Source organism: Phoenix dactylifera, chromosome 1 (genome assembly GCF_009389715.1).
Source record: "Phoenix dactylifera cultivar Barhee BC4 chromosome 1, palm_55x_up_171113_PBpolish2nd_filt_p, whole genome shotgun sequence".
Lineage (NCBI taxonomy): Eukaryota > Viridiplantae > Streptophyta > Magnoliopsida > Arecales > Arecaceae > Phoenix > Phoenix dactylifera.
The window spans coordinates 29,700,005-29,720,954 of NC_052392.1; the positions used below are offsets into that span (position 1 = coordinate 29,700,005).

General features: G+C 37.6%; 1 protein-coding gene across 3 annotated transcripts; it reads right to left on the reverse strand.

Moving 5' to 3' along the window:
* Nucleotides 1-7,759: 7,759 nt before the first annotated feature.
* On the reverse strand, nucleotides 7,760-19,868 carry LOC103709799 (5'-deoxynucleotidase HDDC2). 3 transcript variants are annotated; one of them, XM_008795295.4, is made up of 8 exons: nucleotides 19,525-19,868; nucleotides 19,314-19,438; nucleotides 19,168-19,205; nucleotides 17,313-17,423; nucleotides 13,037-13,116; nucleotides 9,643-9,679; nucleotides 8,688-8,729; nucleotides 7,760-8,186 (listed from the first exon to the last, which is right to left on the reverse strand). In XM_008795295.4, exons 1-8 carry the CDS (start codon nucleotides 19,792-19,794, stop codon nucleotides 8,116-8,118), a joined length of 774 nt encoding a protein of 257 aa, XP_008793517.2. In that variant the 5' UTR covers nucleotides 19,795-19,868; the 3' UTR covers nucleotides 7,760-8,115. The 3 variants fall into 3 exon arrangements, with proteins under 3 accessions (XP_008793517.2, XP_008793520.2, XP_008793519.2); XM_008795298.4 differs by having other exon boundaries at nucleotides 7,760-8,196; nucleotides 19,525-19,834; XM_008795297.4 differs by lacking the exon at nucleotides 8,688-8,729 and having other exon boundaries at nucleotides 19,525-19,834.
* Nucleotides 19,869-20,950: the final 1,082 nt, after the last annotated feature.

The window sequence follows — 20,950 nt, forward strand, 5'->3', positions numbered from 1 at the left end:
AGTACAAAACGGAAGATGCTGGAACAAAGAAGTTCGTTGTGGGCAAATTCTTAGACTACAAAATGGTCAACTCCAAGGATGTCATAAGTCAAGTTCAAGATCTCCAAGTGATCATCCATGACATTCATGCTGAAGGGATGATACTAAGTGAGTCTTTTCAAGTGGCTGCAATTATTGAAAAATTACCACCACTTTGGAAGGATTTCAAAAATTATCTCAAGCATAAGCGCAAGGAGATGAAACTTGAAGACTTGATTGTTAGATTGAGAATTGAAGAAGACAATCGAAATTCTGAGAAAAAGGTTGGAAACCATTTCATGGAGTCCAAGGCTCATGTGGTGGAAGAGGGACAAAAGACCAACAAAAGAAAAAGAAAGAATAATGATCAACAAGATACCAAGAGTGGCAACGGAAAGAGATTCAAGGGAAATTGCTATGTGTGCAACAAACCCGGCCATCGTGCTAAGGATTGTCGCTACCGAAAGGCACACGAGAATTTCAAGAAAAAGTCTCCACAAGCTAATATAACCGAGGTGGATAAGCTAGCTTCGAATATTGCAGAATTAAATTTTTCTGCTGTCATATCTGAAGCAAATTTGGTTTCCAATACCAAGACATGGTGGGTAGACACTGGGGCTACTCGACACATATGTTCTGATAAGAATATGTTCACCTCCTATGAAACAATTAGTGGTGAAAAACTATTCATGGGTAATTCTGCCACTTCAAAAGTTGAAGGCAAGGGCAAGGTTATATTGAAGATGACTTCGGGAAAAGAACTTACTCTAAACGAAGTGCTGCACGTACCTGATATTAGAAAGAACCTCGTGTCTGGGTCATTGTTGAGCAAAAATGGCTTTAAGTTGGTTTTTGAGTCTGACAAATTTGTACTCACTAAAGGTGGAATTTATTTAGGCAAAGGGTACGTCAGCGAAGGGCTCTTTAAGATGAATGTAATGACTATTGTACCATCTATTAATAATAAGAATTTATCTTCTGCTTATATTATTGAGTCCTCAAATGTGTGGCATGGTAGATTAGGACATGTTAACTTTGATACTATGCGTAGATTGGTAAGTTTAGATTTATTGCCTAAATTTGATATTGATACTAGTAATAAATGTGAGACTTGTATAGAATCAAAACTAACAAGATCCTCTTTTCATTCAATTGAAAGAAGTACTGAACCTTTAGAATTGATACATACTGACATATGTGATTTGAAAAATATTCAAACTAGAGGAGGAAAAAAGTATTTTATTACTTTTATTGATGATTGCACAAGGTACTGCTATGTGTATTTACTTAGAAGCAAAGATGAGGCATTAGATATGTTTGTCCAATACAAGGATGAAGTTGAAAATCAACTTAGCAAAAGAATTAAGGCAATTAGAAGTGATAGAGGTGGTGAATATGATGCACCGCTTAATAAGTTCTGTCAAGAACATGGCATTATTCACCAAACTACTGCGCCTTATTCACCTCAGCAAAACGGTGTTGCTGAAAGAAAGAATAGAACTCTAAAAGAGATGGTGAATGCTATGTTGATAAGTTCAGGATTACCTCAGAATTTGTGGGGGGAAGCTTTGCTTTCTGCAAATTACATACTCAATAAGTTACCCCATAAGAAAACAAACAAAATCCCTTATGAAGCATGGAAAGGTAGAAGACCTTCCTACAAATATTTAAAAGTGTGGGGGTGTTTGGCTAAGGTATTGGTTCCTACTCCCAAAAAGAGCAAAATAGGACCTAAAACTATTTATTGCATATTTATTGGATATGCAAATAATAGTAGTGCTTATAGATTTCTTGTGCATAAATCTAATATTTCTGAAATACATGTCAATACAATTATTGAATCTAGAAATGCATCATTTTTTGAGAATATTTTTCCATGCAAAAATACAAGTGATACAAGTTCTCATAAAAGAACTTATGATGTTGCAACTAGTGATATGGATCATGAGTCCATTGAAAAAGAAAGAGGCAACGAAATTAGACGCAGTAAGAGGGCAAAGACTGCAAAGTCATTTGGTCCCGATTTTCTAACATATTTATTAGAAAATGAGCCTCAAAGCTTCAAAGAAGCAATGTCCACTCCTGAAGCACCTTTTTGGAAAGAAGCTGTTAATAGTGAAATTGAATCCATTATGGAAAATCACACCTGGGAATTGGTAGATCTTCCACCTGGAAGTAAACCTTTGGGTAGTAAATGGATTTTCAAGAGAAAAATGAAAGCTGATGGATCAATTGATAAATATAATGCTAGACTTGTGGCAAAGGGTTACAAGCAAAAGGAAGGTATTGATTATTTCGATACCTACTCGCATGTTACGAGAATAACATTCATTCGTATGCTAATTGCTATTGCAGCATTGTATAACCTTGAAATACATCAAATGGATGTTAAAACAGCTTTTCTAAATGGTGATTTAAATGAGGAGATTTATATGGAACAACCTGAAGGTACCATTGTTCCAGGACAAGAAAAGAAAGTGTGCAAACTTGTTAAATCCCTGTATGGATTAAAACAAGCACCTAAGCAATGGCATGAGAAATTTGACAAACACATGATCACAAATGGATTTAAAATCAATGAATGTGATAAATGTGTTTATGTCAAAAATGATAGCCAAGCCTATGTCATTGTTTGCCTCTATGTGGATGATATGATCATTCTGGGTAGTAATAATGAAATCATTAAAACTACCAAGAGAATGCTATCTAGTAAGTTTGACATGAAGGATTTAGGTGTTGCAGATGTTATATTAGGAATTAAGATTTCTAAAACATCTGATGGACTTATATTATCTCAATCTCACTACATTGAGAAAATACTTGTAAAGTTCAACAAAGAAGATAACAATGTAGCTAGAACACCTGTTGACATAAACCTTCATTTAGCCAAAAATACTGGAGAGTGCATTTCTCAAGTGGAATACTCTCGTATAATTGGTAGTCTAATGTATGTCATGAATTGCACTAGACCCGATATAGCATACTCAGTTAGCAAATTGAGTAGATATACGAGTAATCCTGGAGTTGATCATTGGAAGGCAATTATTAGAGTGCTTAGATATTTGAGATACACTCTAAACTTTGGTTTGCACTATACAAGATATCCAGCTGTACTTGAGGGATACAGTGATGCAAACTGGATATCCGATACCAAAGATACAAAATCCACAAGTGGTTATGTATTTACACTTGGTGGTGGTGTCGTGTCTTGGAAATCCTCTAAGCAAACATGTATTGCAAGATCCACAATGGAATCTGAATTTATTGCTTTAGATAAAGCAGGAGAAGAAGCAGAGTGGCTTCGACATTTTCTAGAGGATATTCCAATATGGCCAAAACCTGTGCCAGCAATACGTATACATTGTGATAGCCAATCAGCAATAGGAAGGGCACAGAGTAATATGTATAATGGTAAATCTCGACATATCCGTCGAAGACATAATACCATAAGGCAATTGCTCTCAAATGGAATTATATCGATAGACTATATAAAGTCTAAAGAGAATCTTGCGGATCCGCTTACTAAAGGTTTAACTAGAGAGCAAGTAAATTGCACATCGAGGGGAATGGGATTAAAGCCTATAATTAAAGAGTCATCATAATGGCAACCCAACCTAGTTGACTGGAGATCCCAAGATCTAGGTTCAAAGGGACAACCGAATTATGTGTGGCTTAACATAAGTACTAGGGAGACAAAATCTCCAACCTATTCCTAAGATTAACTAGTGCTGTCTGCAGCGTTTATAATTAAGGGTAAGCTTCGCTTTTAATGAACTCTTATATCTTGAAAATCTAAGTGGGATATAGCAGGATATTCCTAATAAGAGTCACCTATATGAGTGTGAAGGGGCCGCTTCTATGAGAATTTTTTTAAGGCTGAATTCTCTAGAGCACTCATGAATACCAGGAGTTGTTCAGGGCCAAAATGAACACAATCATGAGAACTAACTGTGTTAGAAAAGAGACTGTGTGAAGTCTATTTGATTCGATTTACTTAATTAGCTGAATAGTTCAAGACATATTGTTCACTATTTAGCCAGTAAATCCGATAGCCTTTCACTAGAGAAGGTTCAAGACCAAAAGCTACCTATCTCGATGCAGAATCTTTTCGCAATATACTCTCTTAAGTGTCTGCATTAACATTTACATGCATTCAGCCAATTTTCTATTCATGTGGGGGATTGTTAGACTATAATAGGTGAATGAGAAAATAGGCTGCAAAATGACCCACTTGAAAGGGTGCTTCTTAGAAGAGGTATGTCTCTTCAAAAGAGTTGCATCTTTTCATTGCATCTTTGTATGATGCATCTTTTCATTTAAAAGACATGACTATTAGCATGAAAGACATAACTATTCATAGGGATGTGTCTATTCATTTGAATAGAAAAGACATGTCTCTTCACTTGGTGTCTATTCTGAAAAGTCACCATGAACTCTATAAATAGAGCCTTCCTCCAACCATTCTAAACACCGAATTTTTTCAATTCATCTAGTTCTCTCATTCTAGAGTTCTTAGAGAGCATAAGTGAGTTCATTCAAAGAGAGTACAAAAACTCAGTTTTTGGTTCGCCGTACAAACAAATTGGTGTGCTCCTTTTGTTTGTGAAGATCATTGTATCCTAGGAGGCAGACGCTCACGAGATCCAAAGCACCTGTGTGGAGGGCGAAATCTGTCTTAAGGACATAGTGTCAAACACTAGCCTTGATCTAACATAGTTGAATCTTCATTTGAGGTCAGATTTATTTATTCATATATTTATTATTCAATTTATTTTACAAATTCACAATACACACAAACAACAATCACAGAATACCATCCAAGTGAATTTTGAGTTTGGGTCGCAACCCCCTTTCTACATCTTCTTGAGTTGACACAAACGAGCATCGTTCTGTTGGGCAGTCTTTATTCCTCTATCAAGGTCGGTTGCACCATCAAACTAGCCAGCATATTTGTAGCACCTTTTGCAGTTACCTCAATCTCTATACATCTTCATGCTACCAGGATGAATAGAGAAGCAAGACCGGCGAGCTTCCTTCATAATTTCTCTCTTCAAGTCAGGATCTCTTAGCATACACAGTCTATTCCCAAATCATAAAATACCATCCAAGTGAATTTTGAGTTCAGGTCGCAACCCCCTTTCTAGATCTTCCTTGAGCTGGCACAAACGAGTAATATTTGATTGGGCAGCCTTTATTCTCTCTATCAAGGTCGGTTGCACCATCAAACTAGCCAGCATACTCGTGGCACCTTTTGCAGTCACCTCAATCGGCACATTGTCGAAATCCTTTAGAATTTGATATTGAGTAGTAAGCAAAGCTGTTGTGCCCACTGCTGACTTCCTACTTAGAGCATCTACCACCACATTAGCTTTTCCAAGATGTATTTAATGCTTAGATTATAATCTTTCAGCAAGTCAAGTCATCTTTTATGCCTAATGTTTAGCTCCTTTTGAGTAAATAGGTATTTTAAGCTTTTGTGATCAGTAAAAACTTCGCATGGCTCCCCATATAGGTAGTGTCACCAAATTTTTAAAACGAAAACTACTACTGCTAGCTCTAGATCGTGCATCGGATAGTTTTGCTTATAGGGCTTTAACTGTTTAAAGGCAAAGCCCACCACTTTATCATTTTGCATTAGCACACAATCCAACCCTTTCTTGGAGGCATCACTATAGATGGGGAAACCCTCGGAACTGGATGATAGAGTGAGAATTAGAGCAGATACCAACTTTTGCTTTAACTCTTGGAAGCTTTGCTCACAATCCTCGTTTCAATCAAACCTTGCTCGTTTCTGGGTTAAGTAAGTCAAAGGAGCAACTATCCGTGAAAATCCTTCTACAAACCTCCTATAGTATCCAACCAAACCTAAGAAGCTTCTGATTTCTATCATATTGGTAAGACAAAGCCAATTCACCACTGCTTCTATTTTCTTTGGGTCCACTAAAATTCTATAATTATGCTCAAAGTATGTGTTTTTTATCATCCACTGTCCCAAATCTTAATTAGCATTTTCCAATTTGATATGGTCAACCAATGTGTCTGCACCCCTTTTGTTGTTCAGAATTCCAACAAGGAAGTAGTGTCATGATAACATACCATTTTTTCCTACTGCTGGGTAGGAAAAACGCAAACTGAATGGAAGTGTCCTTTTTTATCCTTGGGGAATGAAATTCTCCTTTTTCTTCGCCATTCAAGGAAAACACTTAATAGCACACTTCTAACTCATACGCAGTATAGTACATGCAGCACAATGTTATTGATCTATTATGTTATTCTTCAGTATTAATTACTCCGATATTCTATTGTTGGGTGGTCTTGTTCTCTTATTCCTAGTGTTATATTTCACTCCTCTCCTTCCCACATGCATACTTTCTTCAATTCTTGTACTCCTCTGATAAACTATTTCGCCGTATCTTTAATTAACAATCTCTTTTTTAAGTGTACTAGGGAAAATTATGCTGGCTGTCCTGAAAGTTCATCATGCCTATATGAAATACACTGTGGCTTCAGATGGGGACATACTTTACTGGTACTGTTGTGATTTGATGACCTACATGGATGTTCCACTAGGCCTCTTTGACAGGCAGCCTACCTTGGCATCCATCTCATGGTGCAGATTCAGAGTTTTATAACTATTCATGGCCTTGTAATTTCTAATGTGCTAATGCAGAAGTAGCACATTTTGAACTATCCATCTCATGGTGCAAATTCACAGTTTTATAACTACTCATGGCCTTGTAATATCTAATGTGGTAATGCAGAAGGAGCATATTTTGAACTCTTGTTTTAGAGCTGCATGCTGAAACTCTTTCCATTTTGCAGCTGCAAGCAACGCATGAAAAGGAGCAATAACAGGATATTACTGATCTGCAATGGAGGTAAATTCTGATAATCTGAAATAAATGGCAACTACAGTATTGTCGTGATGATCTTATGGAATGGTTTGCAACCACAGGCTCATGCACCCAAGAGGAACTACAGGGGCCTAAAGCTAAAAGTGCTCAGGTCAGTATCCAAGCTTGCCCCCCATTGTCGATACAAGTTCACACTAACAAAGCTTCTTCAGGTTTGATGCAGATGCCCAGCTTTGTCCTCTCTATATCAAGGTAGAGGAATACAGCAGAGTCAAGATGCAGAAGCAAAGGCTGTGAGACATGAAGTCCAAGAGGATAAATGGCGGGGCTAAAAATGGTGATGTCTTGCTGCCAAGAGGAATTACTCGAGGGTACTGCCTGCTACGGGCTCTGTAACTTACGGTAGCAAAACAGTGGTTGGCATGTCAAATCATCGCACTACACCAAATTGAATGGATGAACCAGTAATTCTATTGATAACGTATAGAGATTCTGTATGATTTCTTGTCACTTGAATTTGTATTAGCATATCTGGCTCCCCCTAATGCATGAATGCTTTAACTTGACTGGAATGTGAGGTACCCAGGCCTGCCAATTACATGTTAACAAATGGATCAGGCATGAAGAAACCAATCCATATTCCATAGTGACACGATTGATAAAATTGCTTGGGATAAAAATTCTCATACCTACGATGAGATTCTGGGACGTTCGAATGTGTCTTTTGTTAATAATGCCTTCTGTCCAGACAGTGGGGGCTCATTATCACCGCGGGGAACATGATTTCTTTAACACGTTCCAATGATATTCTTCATACGATGTCCAACATGAATCAGCAAAAAAGGTCAATGCTATGCTATTTAATATGATTACTAGAATACCAAAGGTTAGCCTTTCAATGAAGATATGAATCGAGAGGATTTGAACTTGAATCACTACAAGAATACCCCCTCCAGCATACGGTAATAAATGTCAGCTCCTGTTTATAAAAGGCGTCCAAGCCATATCCACGAGCAATCCATTGTCGGGGTCAATTTCAAAAATACAACACATTGAAGAGTTCTGCAGCTTTGGAATTCCTTAGTCCACTTCAGTTTTTAGTGGACGTGCACCGACAAGCCTAACATAAGGCATATGTGGAGGTGTGTAAGAGAACGCAAAAAAATAGTCAAAAAAAAAAATCTGGGCACGATGTTCCATTAAGAATGGCTATCCTCCTTTCCAGTGATGCCCAAGTTCTGTGCTATTCTTCCTTTCTTCTTCTTGATGCAATCTCGGATGCCCAAGCCTTGCCAATGTCAGTCTGAAATTTGCCTGCAGAGCCCTAAAATGTTTAGAGATAAAAAAGCATTTTGTTTGTTAAAGAGTTTTACTTCATAAGCTTAAGTGGCTGGTGGGTGCTATGACTTGATCCGTATTCTAGCAATGGGGATCTTAACTGAGACAGAGAAATGATGAAAAGAGATTTTTTTTTTTTTTGAAGGTTGATATAGCAATAGTTTATCAGGTTGTACAAAAACCAATATGCTAGGAAGCATATTGGCATTAAAGCACATGTAGACTTAGGCTCATGTCCAGCGCATATTGATCACAGGTTGTTGGAGCCTCCAGGGGCACATCATGTTTTTCAGAGACAGAGATTCTTTCATAACTTTTGCCTTCTTGAATTTTATATAGATTACTTACTTGATAATTAACTTGCATTGTAATATCTGACCAAACAAACCCAGGTCCTTTGGCTGACATCAGATTTCTAAATTATTTGGTAACTACAACATATAGGCGTGTTTTTTTAGAAGGCCACAAAAAACATACCTGCAGTTGACAGGAAAAACTCGTCCAAGTTAATTCCTTGCTCTGCAAAAAAAAGTTAAGCCCAAAGATTCTTTAGCATGGAGCATCCACATTACTAAAATCTCACTGCTCCTTGAACACAGCAGTATAACCAAAGAATTCAGATTCAATCTTGGAAGGTCAATATATACTGAGACAATTTCGGCAAGAAACAATATTTCACACTCCCCTCAACCAGGATTTAGACATGTTAGTCTCCTTTTCCTGAATCCTAAAACAGCCCTCTTGTTTTTCTAAAAAGACATGTAGCATTTCATTTTAGTAATAGGGAAAAAGTAATCCCTACCATTAAACTAATGACTAATTTGGTTAAGCATGATCTATTTAGAAATGATTATGCCTCCGTTTTTTATTATTATACCACAAACTGTTTAGATGAATGGAAAAAGAAAGGCTACAATCATCGTTAAATAGAAGGCCATCAACCAAATCAGACAATAGTTGAATAATTATTAGTATTCTGTCTCAGTTATCAAATTTGGTGATACATGTTTTTTCAGAAGAAAAGGGAGCTGTTTTGGCATTGGGTTTGGAAAGGAGGATTAACATCTTAAAATGACCCTCATCATTATTATGAAGGGTGACAACATCCAACATACCTTATGTTCTTAATTTGAGTTGGCCTTATGAACCCTTTTTTGACATTCTCCGTGTTGAGGCCCGCATACATTTGCTGCCACTTATATATTGTTCCTTACATGTATTGTTGCAATTAATTTTCAACTTGACACCGGCCCTGCACCTTCGTGGTGTCTTTAATAATGTCACCTAATTAACTTACAGTAAATATAAGATAAATTAATTTATTTTTCTTTCTTTTAACATGTTAATGTAGTAAAATGTGAACATGCATATTTTTGAACAAAAAAAATGTCCAAAATGTACAGAATCAAGAATGATTGATATGAAACTTTACCCTTTTCATATTCTAGAGCTTGAAGTATCATCTCAACCTGACCCAAAAAAAAAAGAGAGAGAGAAAGTCTTGTTAGACTCCAAAGCAGCCAGCTGCAATGATAATATGAACTGATAGGACAGAAAGAGGAGGATGGAGTATTCATAGCACTAAAATATATAGATCACAAAACATCAAGCCATATTAACCTACCAGGAAGAATGGTTAGGCACATATCATGGAAGAGCAAATACATGAAATGACTATCTACTCATAATCGTGCAACATGGGTTACAAATCACTATTGCAAAGAACTGCAAGAATTGAACCATAATAGGTCACATATAGTACAAGGACTTTCATTGTGCATACATGAATTATACATGTGCGCTCTCCAATGTATGCTAGACAATTATTAACAATAACAAGCTAACTGGTTTAACTGAAAGATCTATTTCAAACTTCACAGGATTTTTCTGCCACCTACTCAAGCAAACATTAATAGTTCATTAGTTTAAACAAGTTACAAGAATTCAGAAAGAAAATCTTTTTATCCTTTTCCTCTTACTTAGATTAACGATTTCTTTCAACTGGACATATGTTCATGTTAGAGGAACAAGCATTCTTTGAACGAATCGAAAAGATTTTCTTCCTGTATGTGAACTAACTCAATAGGAATAGTAAAAAAAACACCAGCGAAAACTTGAAGGAAAGTTTGGGCCACTTTTTCTCTCACAAACACACGATCAGTTGGGAGATCATACAGCATCTTCCATACCACACTTGCCTACATCATAGTAATCTAAATGAACCCCTTCTCTCATGTACCTTCCGCAGACGTATTTTCATTTTTCTCTATTAAATGGGCAACAAAGATAAACCCTTTGCCATCCAATAAAAAGAAAAAAAAAATCCCAAAAGAAAGCGATATATCTGGGGAAAAAACATAGCCTCTTAGCATTTTTAATTTGCCATTTGCTCTTTTCACTTCTTCAATTCCCTCTACAATTTCTGCATTTGTTGATATCTCCTCCCTCAGCCAAAGTACTCTTCCTCTTCCCTGGTTTTGATTCTTCTCCACGCTGACAATGTTGCTCTCTCAGCCCAGTCCAACTAGATCCTGACCATGTTCAGATGGACATGAAAACATGCCAAGGAGATGATGGCAACAAGTCTCTTATTCCTCCCTCACTTTGTGCTACAGGTTTTGCTCTGGTGTGATGCCCAGGTAGAGGGCAGAGAAGATGTTCAGCTTTTATCTAGTGTAAAGGAAGGAATCATCTCAAACAAAAGTGAGCACAATAAATGTAACAGCAAGGAAGCAACAGATGCTAGAGCCAGAAAATGCAAGGTTGAGATCGAGGTGAGGTTATCCTTACTTCTATGGCTTATGGATTGGGTACAAAGCTGATCTATATTCTGTAAATTACAACCTAAGGAATAAAAAAAAAAAGTAATGAAAACTGAACGAGGTTTGAAATTAAACACGGACAATTTATGACATTTCGCCCGATGAAAGAGAACACCATGACAATTATTCACCATTTCTTTCCATTCTTCCAAATAGAAAACTGCAGCTTTCAGATATGCAGAAGGTCAAATTAACATCTTCTGCATATTAGATACAAATTTAGTAAAACATTTTTATTATATCTATTACTTCATCATCAATTGTCCCTCAATAACTTCCCTTATATTTAATATTCCCTTATTAAACATTCGTAACTAATTATATTTTGATATCTTTATTTTTTATTTTGAAGTCAATTCCCTAGATTTCTAATGTTATAAATTTTTATAATTCTAACATTTATTTATTATCTTTTGGTTGCTTTTTCATTACTTGGTTTAACTCAAACCTATTTGATATTGGGTCAAGTTAGGCAGACCCCCTGTTTCCAAGAGATTGGGCAGCGGTTGTAGTGGATGATTTATTTGAAGTTATACTAGGTTCAAGTTTTAGGCTTAACCAGTTTGACCAAAGGTTCGCCGTACCGGTACCGAACCCCGTATCGGTGCCGCACTAGCATAGGCGTACCGAGCGTCGGTACGGTACGATATACAGTACGCCAGACGTACCGACACTGGTGTACCGATACCGGTACCCATCGGTACGGGTACGGTACGTCCGGTACCGATCGGTACCGATCAGTACAGCATACCATGGTTTGACCCATCTTGGACTCAACCCATATTGATATTATCAAGTTCTTAGTCCTGCCCAACCTAAGTAGAAGTAATGCAAACCCATTGCTGCTACTCATTTCTATGAAATTTTCTACCACACAGGTATATTATTTATATTTTTTAGATTTATTTTTTTTCTCAATTTTGAGCTAAAGGTACATCAAATATTTCAAGTTCCTTAATTTGCTGTCTACTTTGAAATTCAGGCAATTCATTTTTAACAACCCAAGCACTAGTTAAATGTATGCTCTGCATATGGTAGTGGCATCGGAATAGGAAGTGAGAGCAGCATGATCACCAATAATCGAGTGGTGGGATAATGGTGAAAATGATGCAATGTTTGTGCAATGAATGCCTATGCCAATATTGTGGTGAGGCCCTAATGTGATGACAGCATGATCACTGACGGCCCACGTAAAGGGTTAGTGGCATGCCACAGCAATGGTATCTATAGTGAGTTGGGGTGTAATCTAGTAGATCCTGATCAGGTCTAATCAAGCTTGGTGTTAAATACTTTTGAACCTTAAGTTTGTGAAGGAGCTTGGTTCATTTATTACTTGATTGAGCGTAATTCAAGCTTAATTTCAAAACAAGCCAAATATGAGCCTATTTCAATCAGCTTGATCGCCTTTCAAGTAGATATGCATGTCTTGGTCAATCAATTGCATGTGCTTCTGGTAGGAAGCAACACAGAAATGTTGGTGGAGAAAATATTGTACTGATTAGAATTTCTACAAAAAAGGATTTCATAACTTAGAACTATAGCTCACAATCTGAAAATGGAAAACTATTATCTAATGCATGCTTTTTAGCACTATATTTTATTGAAGATATGTTCCTATGATATAGGAGGGAGATGAAAGGGGGTTTTATAAAAATATTATGGAGTAAAAGATGTTTTAGAGAGATGTTTGATGGACATATCTAACATAATTAATGTATGACAGGAATTCTGGTCAAAGAATTGAGTAAGGGAGATTGATATTAAATATGTGCATGAGACACAGAAATAAAAATAATAAAAATTAATCGTCCATCTAATAGCTGCTAACATGCTTACACAAATAGTGATCTTGGTAGAGAAGATTACACACTCATGATAATCTACTTAGAGAATTTACAAACTTAAAAATATAACTAATGTAAAACTTGTTATTTGTCATATGCCTCAACATTCACTCGTAGTGAAAAACCAAAGTCACTTCTAGATGATATATGGGGAAAATACCTTGTCAAAATCCTTGACAACCTTCGCTTCTGGAGAAGAATTTTCTTCATAGTCCATCCATAACTCGCCAATTTCCTTAGCTGCAAAAAGATTGGCCAAATGAAAAAACAAAAAGAAAGAAAAAATGAATGAAAGGAAGAAATAAGTTCGACTCCCAAAGCATGATTGGTTTAGATTATGAAAAACATGAGTCGTGGTCTCCACCACGGCCATTCCTTTTTTGCACAACACCCCCTTAAAAAAAAAGAACCTCTAATTAATAAGTTTAAAAAAGGAGCAAGGTGTTGGGCAAATGAATCTTGCAAGGGTGGATATACAATATTGGGAAGAATAAGAAGACACCTCCATAAATTGTTTGATCCATGAAGAAAAAATGCAAGGATTATTAGAAGCTAGGAGAGGTTGATGTTGTGTCATGCCTATGCGATAAACTTCATGATCATGAACTTGAAGATTGCCGAGCTTTTTGCATGGCCAGATTGAGTAAGTCTAGAAAAAGAGTGAAGGATAGTAGCATGGTCTGCTGTACCAGTCCGTACCAGCCGTACGGGCCGGTACGTACCGGCCCGGCCTGGGGCCGGTACCGGATCAGCGTGGAATCCGGTACCGGGGGTTTATTGTTGGAGAACCGGTACGGGGACCGGTTCGGACCGGTACGTGATTGGTACGGACCGGTACGTGACCGGTACGGCGGTACGTGACCGATACGGAACCGATTCGTACCGGTCCAGGCCGTCACCAGTATGCCGATCGGTACCAGTACGGCGGACCTTGGATAGTAGGATAAATTATCCTTTTAAAACCTTAGAAAAGAAAGCAAAACTTATTGTGCATAAGAAGACGGAAAGATTAAGGCAAGAATCTAAACTCTACTAAGAAGGTTGAAATTTTCATTAACTTTTCTAATATGTACTGGATACCTTACTTGTACCAAGGTTTTTAGGTATCAGCTAGTGGCAGGCAATGATGGCAACACCAACCATGTCGGGCAACAACATTATCTAGCATGGGTGGCATGGCACTTGTTAATTCCTTAAATATTTGTGACTAAGCAAAGGGTATTGTCTTTTTTCCTTTTATTTTTGCATGTGTAATGCACATGTGCAAGGTGGCTGATACACCTACGGCCATGTACATCTAAAGCTTTGCTCTTAACTACCCAAGCAAGAGAGGCACTGATACAATTAATATGCTTCTTGAGCTAGTACTAAAGTCCCAATATCGATAGTCGTCCTGGTTTGGTTTTGCGTCAATACAATATTGGGATGGGTCGAGCCATTCCTAAACGACTATTAACAACATGAATGAAGAGGAAAAATAAAAAAATGTGTCCTAAAATGCTACTCCATCCTAATTGTTAAGATACAACTGTCCCAATCCATCCAAACCGGTACCAACTAAGATGATCTAGATGTAACGACCCAAGATCTCATTCTAAAAGGCTAGCTAGAAGATATCGTTTGGGTTCTTTGATGCTATATAAGTACCTAAATCTTCTCAACACACAACTAATATGGGACATATATACGTCTACATATATCCTCACATGCTCTCCCCATTTAAGTCATGACACTTTCGCCACATTGAGGGTATAATCCAATCGCAAACACCACGATTGGCATATGGTCAGCCTAGGTCCGCTCTAAGACCATTTATACTAACTAGGACAATGGGAGGAACCATGTAGATGTATTTAGTTCAAGAAATGCGGAATGGCCTACCGGTATAGTTCCGGCTTTGAAACCGGTTTGCTATCGGAGCCGGAGAAGACGAAGAAAAACAGAGAGCGAGCGGGGGAGGGAGGGAGGAGCGTCGTGGACGCCTATGAAGGGCTGCGGAGGCCAAGGCTGTGACTGCGTCCCCTGTTTCTGCGGCCTCCGCCGCCCCCCGCGGCCTCCGCAGCCTCTCCTTCTCCGTCCCTCCCCCGCTCGCTCTTTCTTTCTCTTCTCCTTCTCCGGCTCCGGCTGGTTTTCTCTCGGTACAGGCCCGGTACCGAACCAGACCAGGTGCCCGACCGGTACGGCACCCGATACCGGTTCAGCAATCCTTGATTTAGTCCGACATTAGTTATATGCTGGAAAATCTTGTGTACGCATACAAAATCAAAAATCTAAATAATATCTTCTGACTAGCCCTTTTGGATAAGGTCTTGGGTCATTACACTAGACATCCTAGTTCATAAGTGAACTGAAGTCCAAGGGGTGTCCCACATATTGTTTCTTGTTGGAATGGTATCATATAGGCAAGACATGTCATGATGCACCAAGATGTGAATCTTTTCTCTTGAATGATGAAGAGAATGACATTATGCTTGATCTTCAATAATGTCACAACTGTTGGGTGATTTTTGTCTACTTATTTAGCAAACTTGCATTTCTTGCTTATCAAGGGAGGATTCTTGACAATTAATTCCACACAATGCATGTAACAAGTATTAAATGACAAGAGCCTAAGAATCAATAATGAAAAAGTGGTCAATCATTTTTGGTAGGCATCCCCCTTACCGAAATAGCTAACCTTGATTATTAGTTATTCTCAAAGGGTTTCATCAGCATATCTTGACCTTGTATTTTCATTCAGTGAGCATCCACCTATTGTATTAACTTACTAGTCTTTAGGAAAGGGCATACCTTATCAACACTTTATTAAATTTGCATAACTCACCATTTGATTCTCCTCTGCTTTGCATGTACCATACCAATATCCAAACAAATATTTTGTCAATACATTATAGAGTACGGAAGAGTTTAGTACGCCACCATACCAACATGCAGTATTCCTTCAAGTGCAAGTAGAACAAAAATAAGGTACTACATATGCCGGTATGGTACATATATGCGAGGCATATCAATACTGGTGCCTTACTGGTCACCAAACAAATATTTACCGGTACTTTAAATCCATTGCCAAATAGTTTTTATTTTTGCATTAAATTTAGCAACTCCTACAAATCCATGAACATGACGAAGTTGGCATTGCTATTTGATCCCTTAGCTAGTAGGACTGTATGAGGATTACCACTTCAAAGAGGAAGCCCATTTAAAGAAATGATGAATAAATACGAGTATTTCTTGACCAAGTTATCTTCAAATTTCCTGTATAAAGCATCTTAAGAAATTAAGAAAAAAGACATTTTTTTGAGATGGCATGCCCATCCTAGCATGCAAGCTTTTGTTCGATAAGGTGCTAGATAACTTTTAGAGCATTATATTTAGTTCTTCTAAGATTATTAAATAGAGGTTAATAAACATTATGATGTTAGTCTTTCCACCAAATATTAATTTGTCTAGCATGATCTTTTGACATGCATGGTCACCAAATTCTAACCACTATAATGAGTGTGGTAATGCAGGAACGTATTCCACCTAGAAGGAAACTAGCATGGTAGTTGCTTCGCTTGCTAAATGTTTACCTATTGTAAGGAATCAATTTAGTTAAACTTCAAGAACAAGAACTAGAATTTGATTTTCGGCATGTCTCTAGTGTTGCTTCTGCTTCAAAAAAAGAAGAGAAGCCAGAAGCTAGGTTTTCTTGCTTCTCCGAAAAAGTTTTGTTGCTTTAAAAGTGGCAAAAGCACTTTTTTTTGAAGCAATAACAAGCACGTGCATAGAGTGGCAATGGGTGCTAAAATTCAATATCTAAAGTCCATGTTGCTAAAATGCTATTTTTAAAGTCAAGTGGATTACTAAACAACTTCTCGTTTTGTTGTTTCTTGTACTTCATATGATTTTCTTAGTAAACAAGCATTTTATTGCACAACTAGTCTTGTTTGCTATGGTTGTTAGATGATGATCTTTTGGACAAGTGAAGTTTATCAATTCTATTAGATGAGAAGGAAGTTTAAATCTGAAGTTTTTATCTAACTATACATCTTAACTACACTCCAACCATTATAGGCTCCAAGCTATTTGGCTAGATCAATTAGAATGGTTTTTGCATGAAGGGAAAAGACAGAAAAACCTCTAAAATGCTGTCCTCTTGCAGGCCATTAAAATTCAGAAGAATCTTTGAAAATAAACAAATAAATAAATATGGTATTGGGTATTATTATTCATATCAAACTGAGGTTAAGCAATGCCAAGTAGGGCCTGATGGGCTGAGCTAATGCTTGCACAGGTGATGGCATTTCTCTTGGAAAATCTCTAAGAAAACAATTTTAAATCATTAAAACTTAATAGAACATACATGTATAATATCAACCCAAGAAATAAAATCTCTGCAAATTACAAAAATAAAAAGATGTTTGAGAAAACATCTAATAGTTACATCCATTTACCTCGAGATCCTCCACCAAGTACGCTGCACATATGTTCCAGTGCTTCTTTTTCTCTCCGACTCTTTTCCAACTTTGGCACACCATCAGAAGGAGCAATATCACCAACAATGGCTAATGAAGCAATTTGCCATAAAAAAGTTAAAATAGAGAATAGGACGGCCTTGAGTTTTAGAATGCTAGATTCAAGTTTATAATAGTCATTCAGTAGATAATATATATATATATATATATATTTCACTTCATTTATTTTACCAATTAAAGACACATAGCTTTAACTTTGAAGAAGATATGTGTAAACAAACAACAATTAAGGGCACATTTGATTCATGTCGAAAATATTATTTTTTTTTTGCAAGGAAAATTTAAATAGAGAAAAGAGTTGCTTTTTAACTTTTAGAAATACCAGATTCAACAAAGTATAATCATCGGTAAGTAGATATTATATATTCTTAACTTCATTTCTTCTACCAACTAAAGATAGAGCAATAACTTAAAGAACATATAAGTAAATAAACAACAATCAATGGTACACTAAATCAGTTTTGAAAAATTAGATTATAACTGGCTCTTAGGATTTGATGGATGGATGTGAAAATCCCTTCTCTTTTGTTTTGTTAGCTTTCCTTGTATTTATTTGTTCAATCCAATTAATACAGTCAACCCCTTAACTTGTACTCTATGCTTAAGTTTTCCCATGTTATCTGAGATTATACGGGGAAAAAATACAGATGCAAATAAAGAACATAGACTACAATTGGAATTTAGTGATACCTCCAAATGTTCTCATAGTGCTTTGATCATGCTCTCATCTCAATGTGTAGGAAGAACAAATTCCTACCGTTTGAATCTCTAATGCAAAAGTTCAAGTATTCAAACTCGTAATTCATCGTAACATTAACCACAATTCCTTCTTTTATTGTCTTGTCCAGATGAATTACTGATCCTAGCAGGTTGATCTGCTGGATATGATTCATAGCCCTATACAGTATATTCTTATGAAACTGGGAAAGATCTTGTTCCCTCTTTATTTTAGAAGAACTTTAGAAAGTGCCTCTGTGGATGCATGATCTTAGATTTTGTAACCAATAAAGCAAGCCTCTTACCTGCCAATTGGACATCAACATTTTGGAGGTAAGCCTTCACTTGCCCCAAATTGACTTAGCCATGAAGCATCACTAAATTAGAGATAGTTGAGACCAAGTCAAAAGCTAGTCATAAACATTCTTAAATTTATTGATCCACACCTTGATCCTAACCTACACAGATCGGAAAATGCTTGTTCTTATACTGTGATTATATTTAGAGCTACTCCTTTTGAAGTTGTAAGACATCCAATATATAAATTGCGACCTAAAGTCCCAGTATAATAGTTTAGGAAAGACATGCTAACTGTCTGTTATTTTCTCCCTTCCTCATTATCTTTATTCCATTTCTCTTTTAAGTGATTAGCACTACTTCATCAATCTTTGATGTTTCTAACTAGATTACATTAGCAAGCAAGGAAGTGGAATGGATCATAGCATGGTCAAATCACACACACATAATCCCTAGTTGGGTCAGTGACGCCTAACCGTCCTATCCTTTTTTGTTTTACAACAATGAAGACATAAAGATTGGCATTTCACAAGCAAAAGTCGTAGTAAGAAGACTATACTCATTGAACTGTAAAGGATATTAGGGAAACAAATAGAAGTTTATTTCACATCATTAAAAAACTCACCACAACAAACAGCATTAGTACCCTAAAAGTTAAATTTTGTCCGTATATTAGGTTTTGTTATTTTTTTTAAAAAAAAAGAGAGAGAACCAAGAATTACAGGAAAAATTACCCAAAACTAAAGATCTAGCACCCCACCTTCAGCGATATCATGCACGATTGCCATCTTAACGCACCTGAACCAGAAAAGAACATTGTGACTCCCAAATAACAATCCATAAAAGCATCGACAACATCAACATTCGTGAACAAGGGTAGCGGGGGCTCCGATCATAAGCCCTAACCTGTCTCGATCTACGCCGGGGATGTCGCCGGCGATGAGGGCCATGACGCCCATCCGGTACATGTGGTCCGCCACCGACTCCGGGTCCCCTATCCCGCGGCGCACCCAACCCGTCCTCTTCGTCGTCTGGAACCAAGTGCCTCCATTGCCATGGATATATATTTACAAAAAAAAAAAAAAACAATAAGCAAGAGAGAGAGAGAGGAACCGACCTTGAGGCGGTGGCAGAGGTGGAGGAAGTCGATTGCGGAGGAGGCGGACACGGAGGATGCGCCGGCTCCGGCGTCGGAGGAGGAGGCGGCCGCCGTGGCGGCGGGGGCGGAGTCCATCTTGGAGGAAGGGGGAGGGCCGGAGGGGTCGGGGGAAGCCATCCGGACAGTACGATTGGCGATCCGACGAAGGAAATTGAATCGGGCGGTGCACGAGGAGACAGGGGTAGTGAGAGAGGTTTTGCTGCAGAGAGCCTGGCTCCCACTCGTCATCTCCCTTGGGGTTCCTTCCAAGCCTAAAATAAAAGGCTGCTGCTCGTGCACGGGAGCGAGGTTCCGTATATCCCGCGATTTATTTATTCTAGAGCGAATCCCAGGAATATCCTGCGGGGCTCGGAATAAGTCCGCTTCTTGTCGCCCACATCAAATAGTGGACGCCATAATTTGCTAGTACTGTGCTGATATGCCACTGATACGGTTGGCATGAAAAAACCCTATAGAGGGAATTAAGATCATTAAAACCAAAGGATGGGCTTTCCTCGCATTTTTTGATGCTAAAATGACCAATGGCATGGGAGATATATTCTCACTTCTTAGTTCTATATAATTATGTCATATTTTTTTTTTTAGTGAATAACCGCTATGAAACTAAATATTCATACTCCCGCCATTCAAGATTCTCTGAAAAATATTTTTAGAATTTCTATATCTATATAAGTATTTAAGAACGTTTAAGTACACAAAAATTTTTCAATAAATAACTGATATAAGGCTAAATATATGTATGTACATATTCTGTATTTTGCTACATTTTTTAGAGTAGACTATGCGCCGGAAATAGTGGCCGATTGGTTTGGAGTAAAATAGAAGCTGAAATTTCTGCAACTAGCCCGGCATGGGCGTGGCAAAATTTTTTCACCATGGAGACGGAGAGGCACCGAGAGGGAGCTAGAGAGAGTTGAGGGGATAGGGCTGGTGCTATTTTTATTCCAGTAGATACCGGCAACTCACATGCCTGGCATGGGCGGGATTTTTGGTATCTGGACCAAACTTACTCCGTGTAAGTATCCCCGAGAGCTATGATTGGAACTGGATGAATTCTTGGACCTGCTTGAGAAATATAAAAAGTATAAAATTGACATTGCAGCAATTCTAAATGCAAAAAATATGCATAACTCAATACAAAATTTAGAAAGGTACTAAGTTTTTATATTTAATCCCTTTACCTCCTAAACATCTTTTGGCCTCCAAAACAAAACAAATTTGGATCAGTCGGATCAACAGATATAGCTAGAACCTAACATCAGGAAATATGTCGGTTTACTAGCAAGTTTGTCATGAAAATTTTTCTTTGTTATTGCTCATTCCAAATTTTGCCATGCATGCGCTTTGACACTAAAAACATCTATTGGTTGATCATGTATCCTCT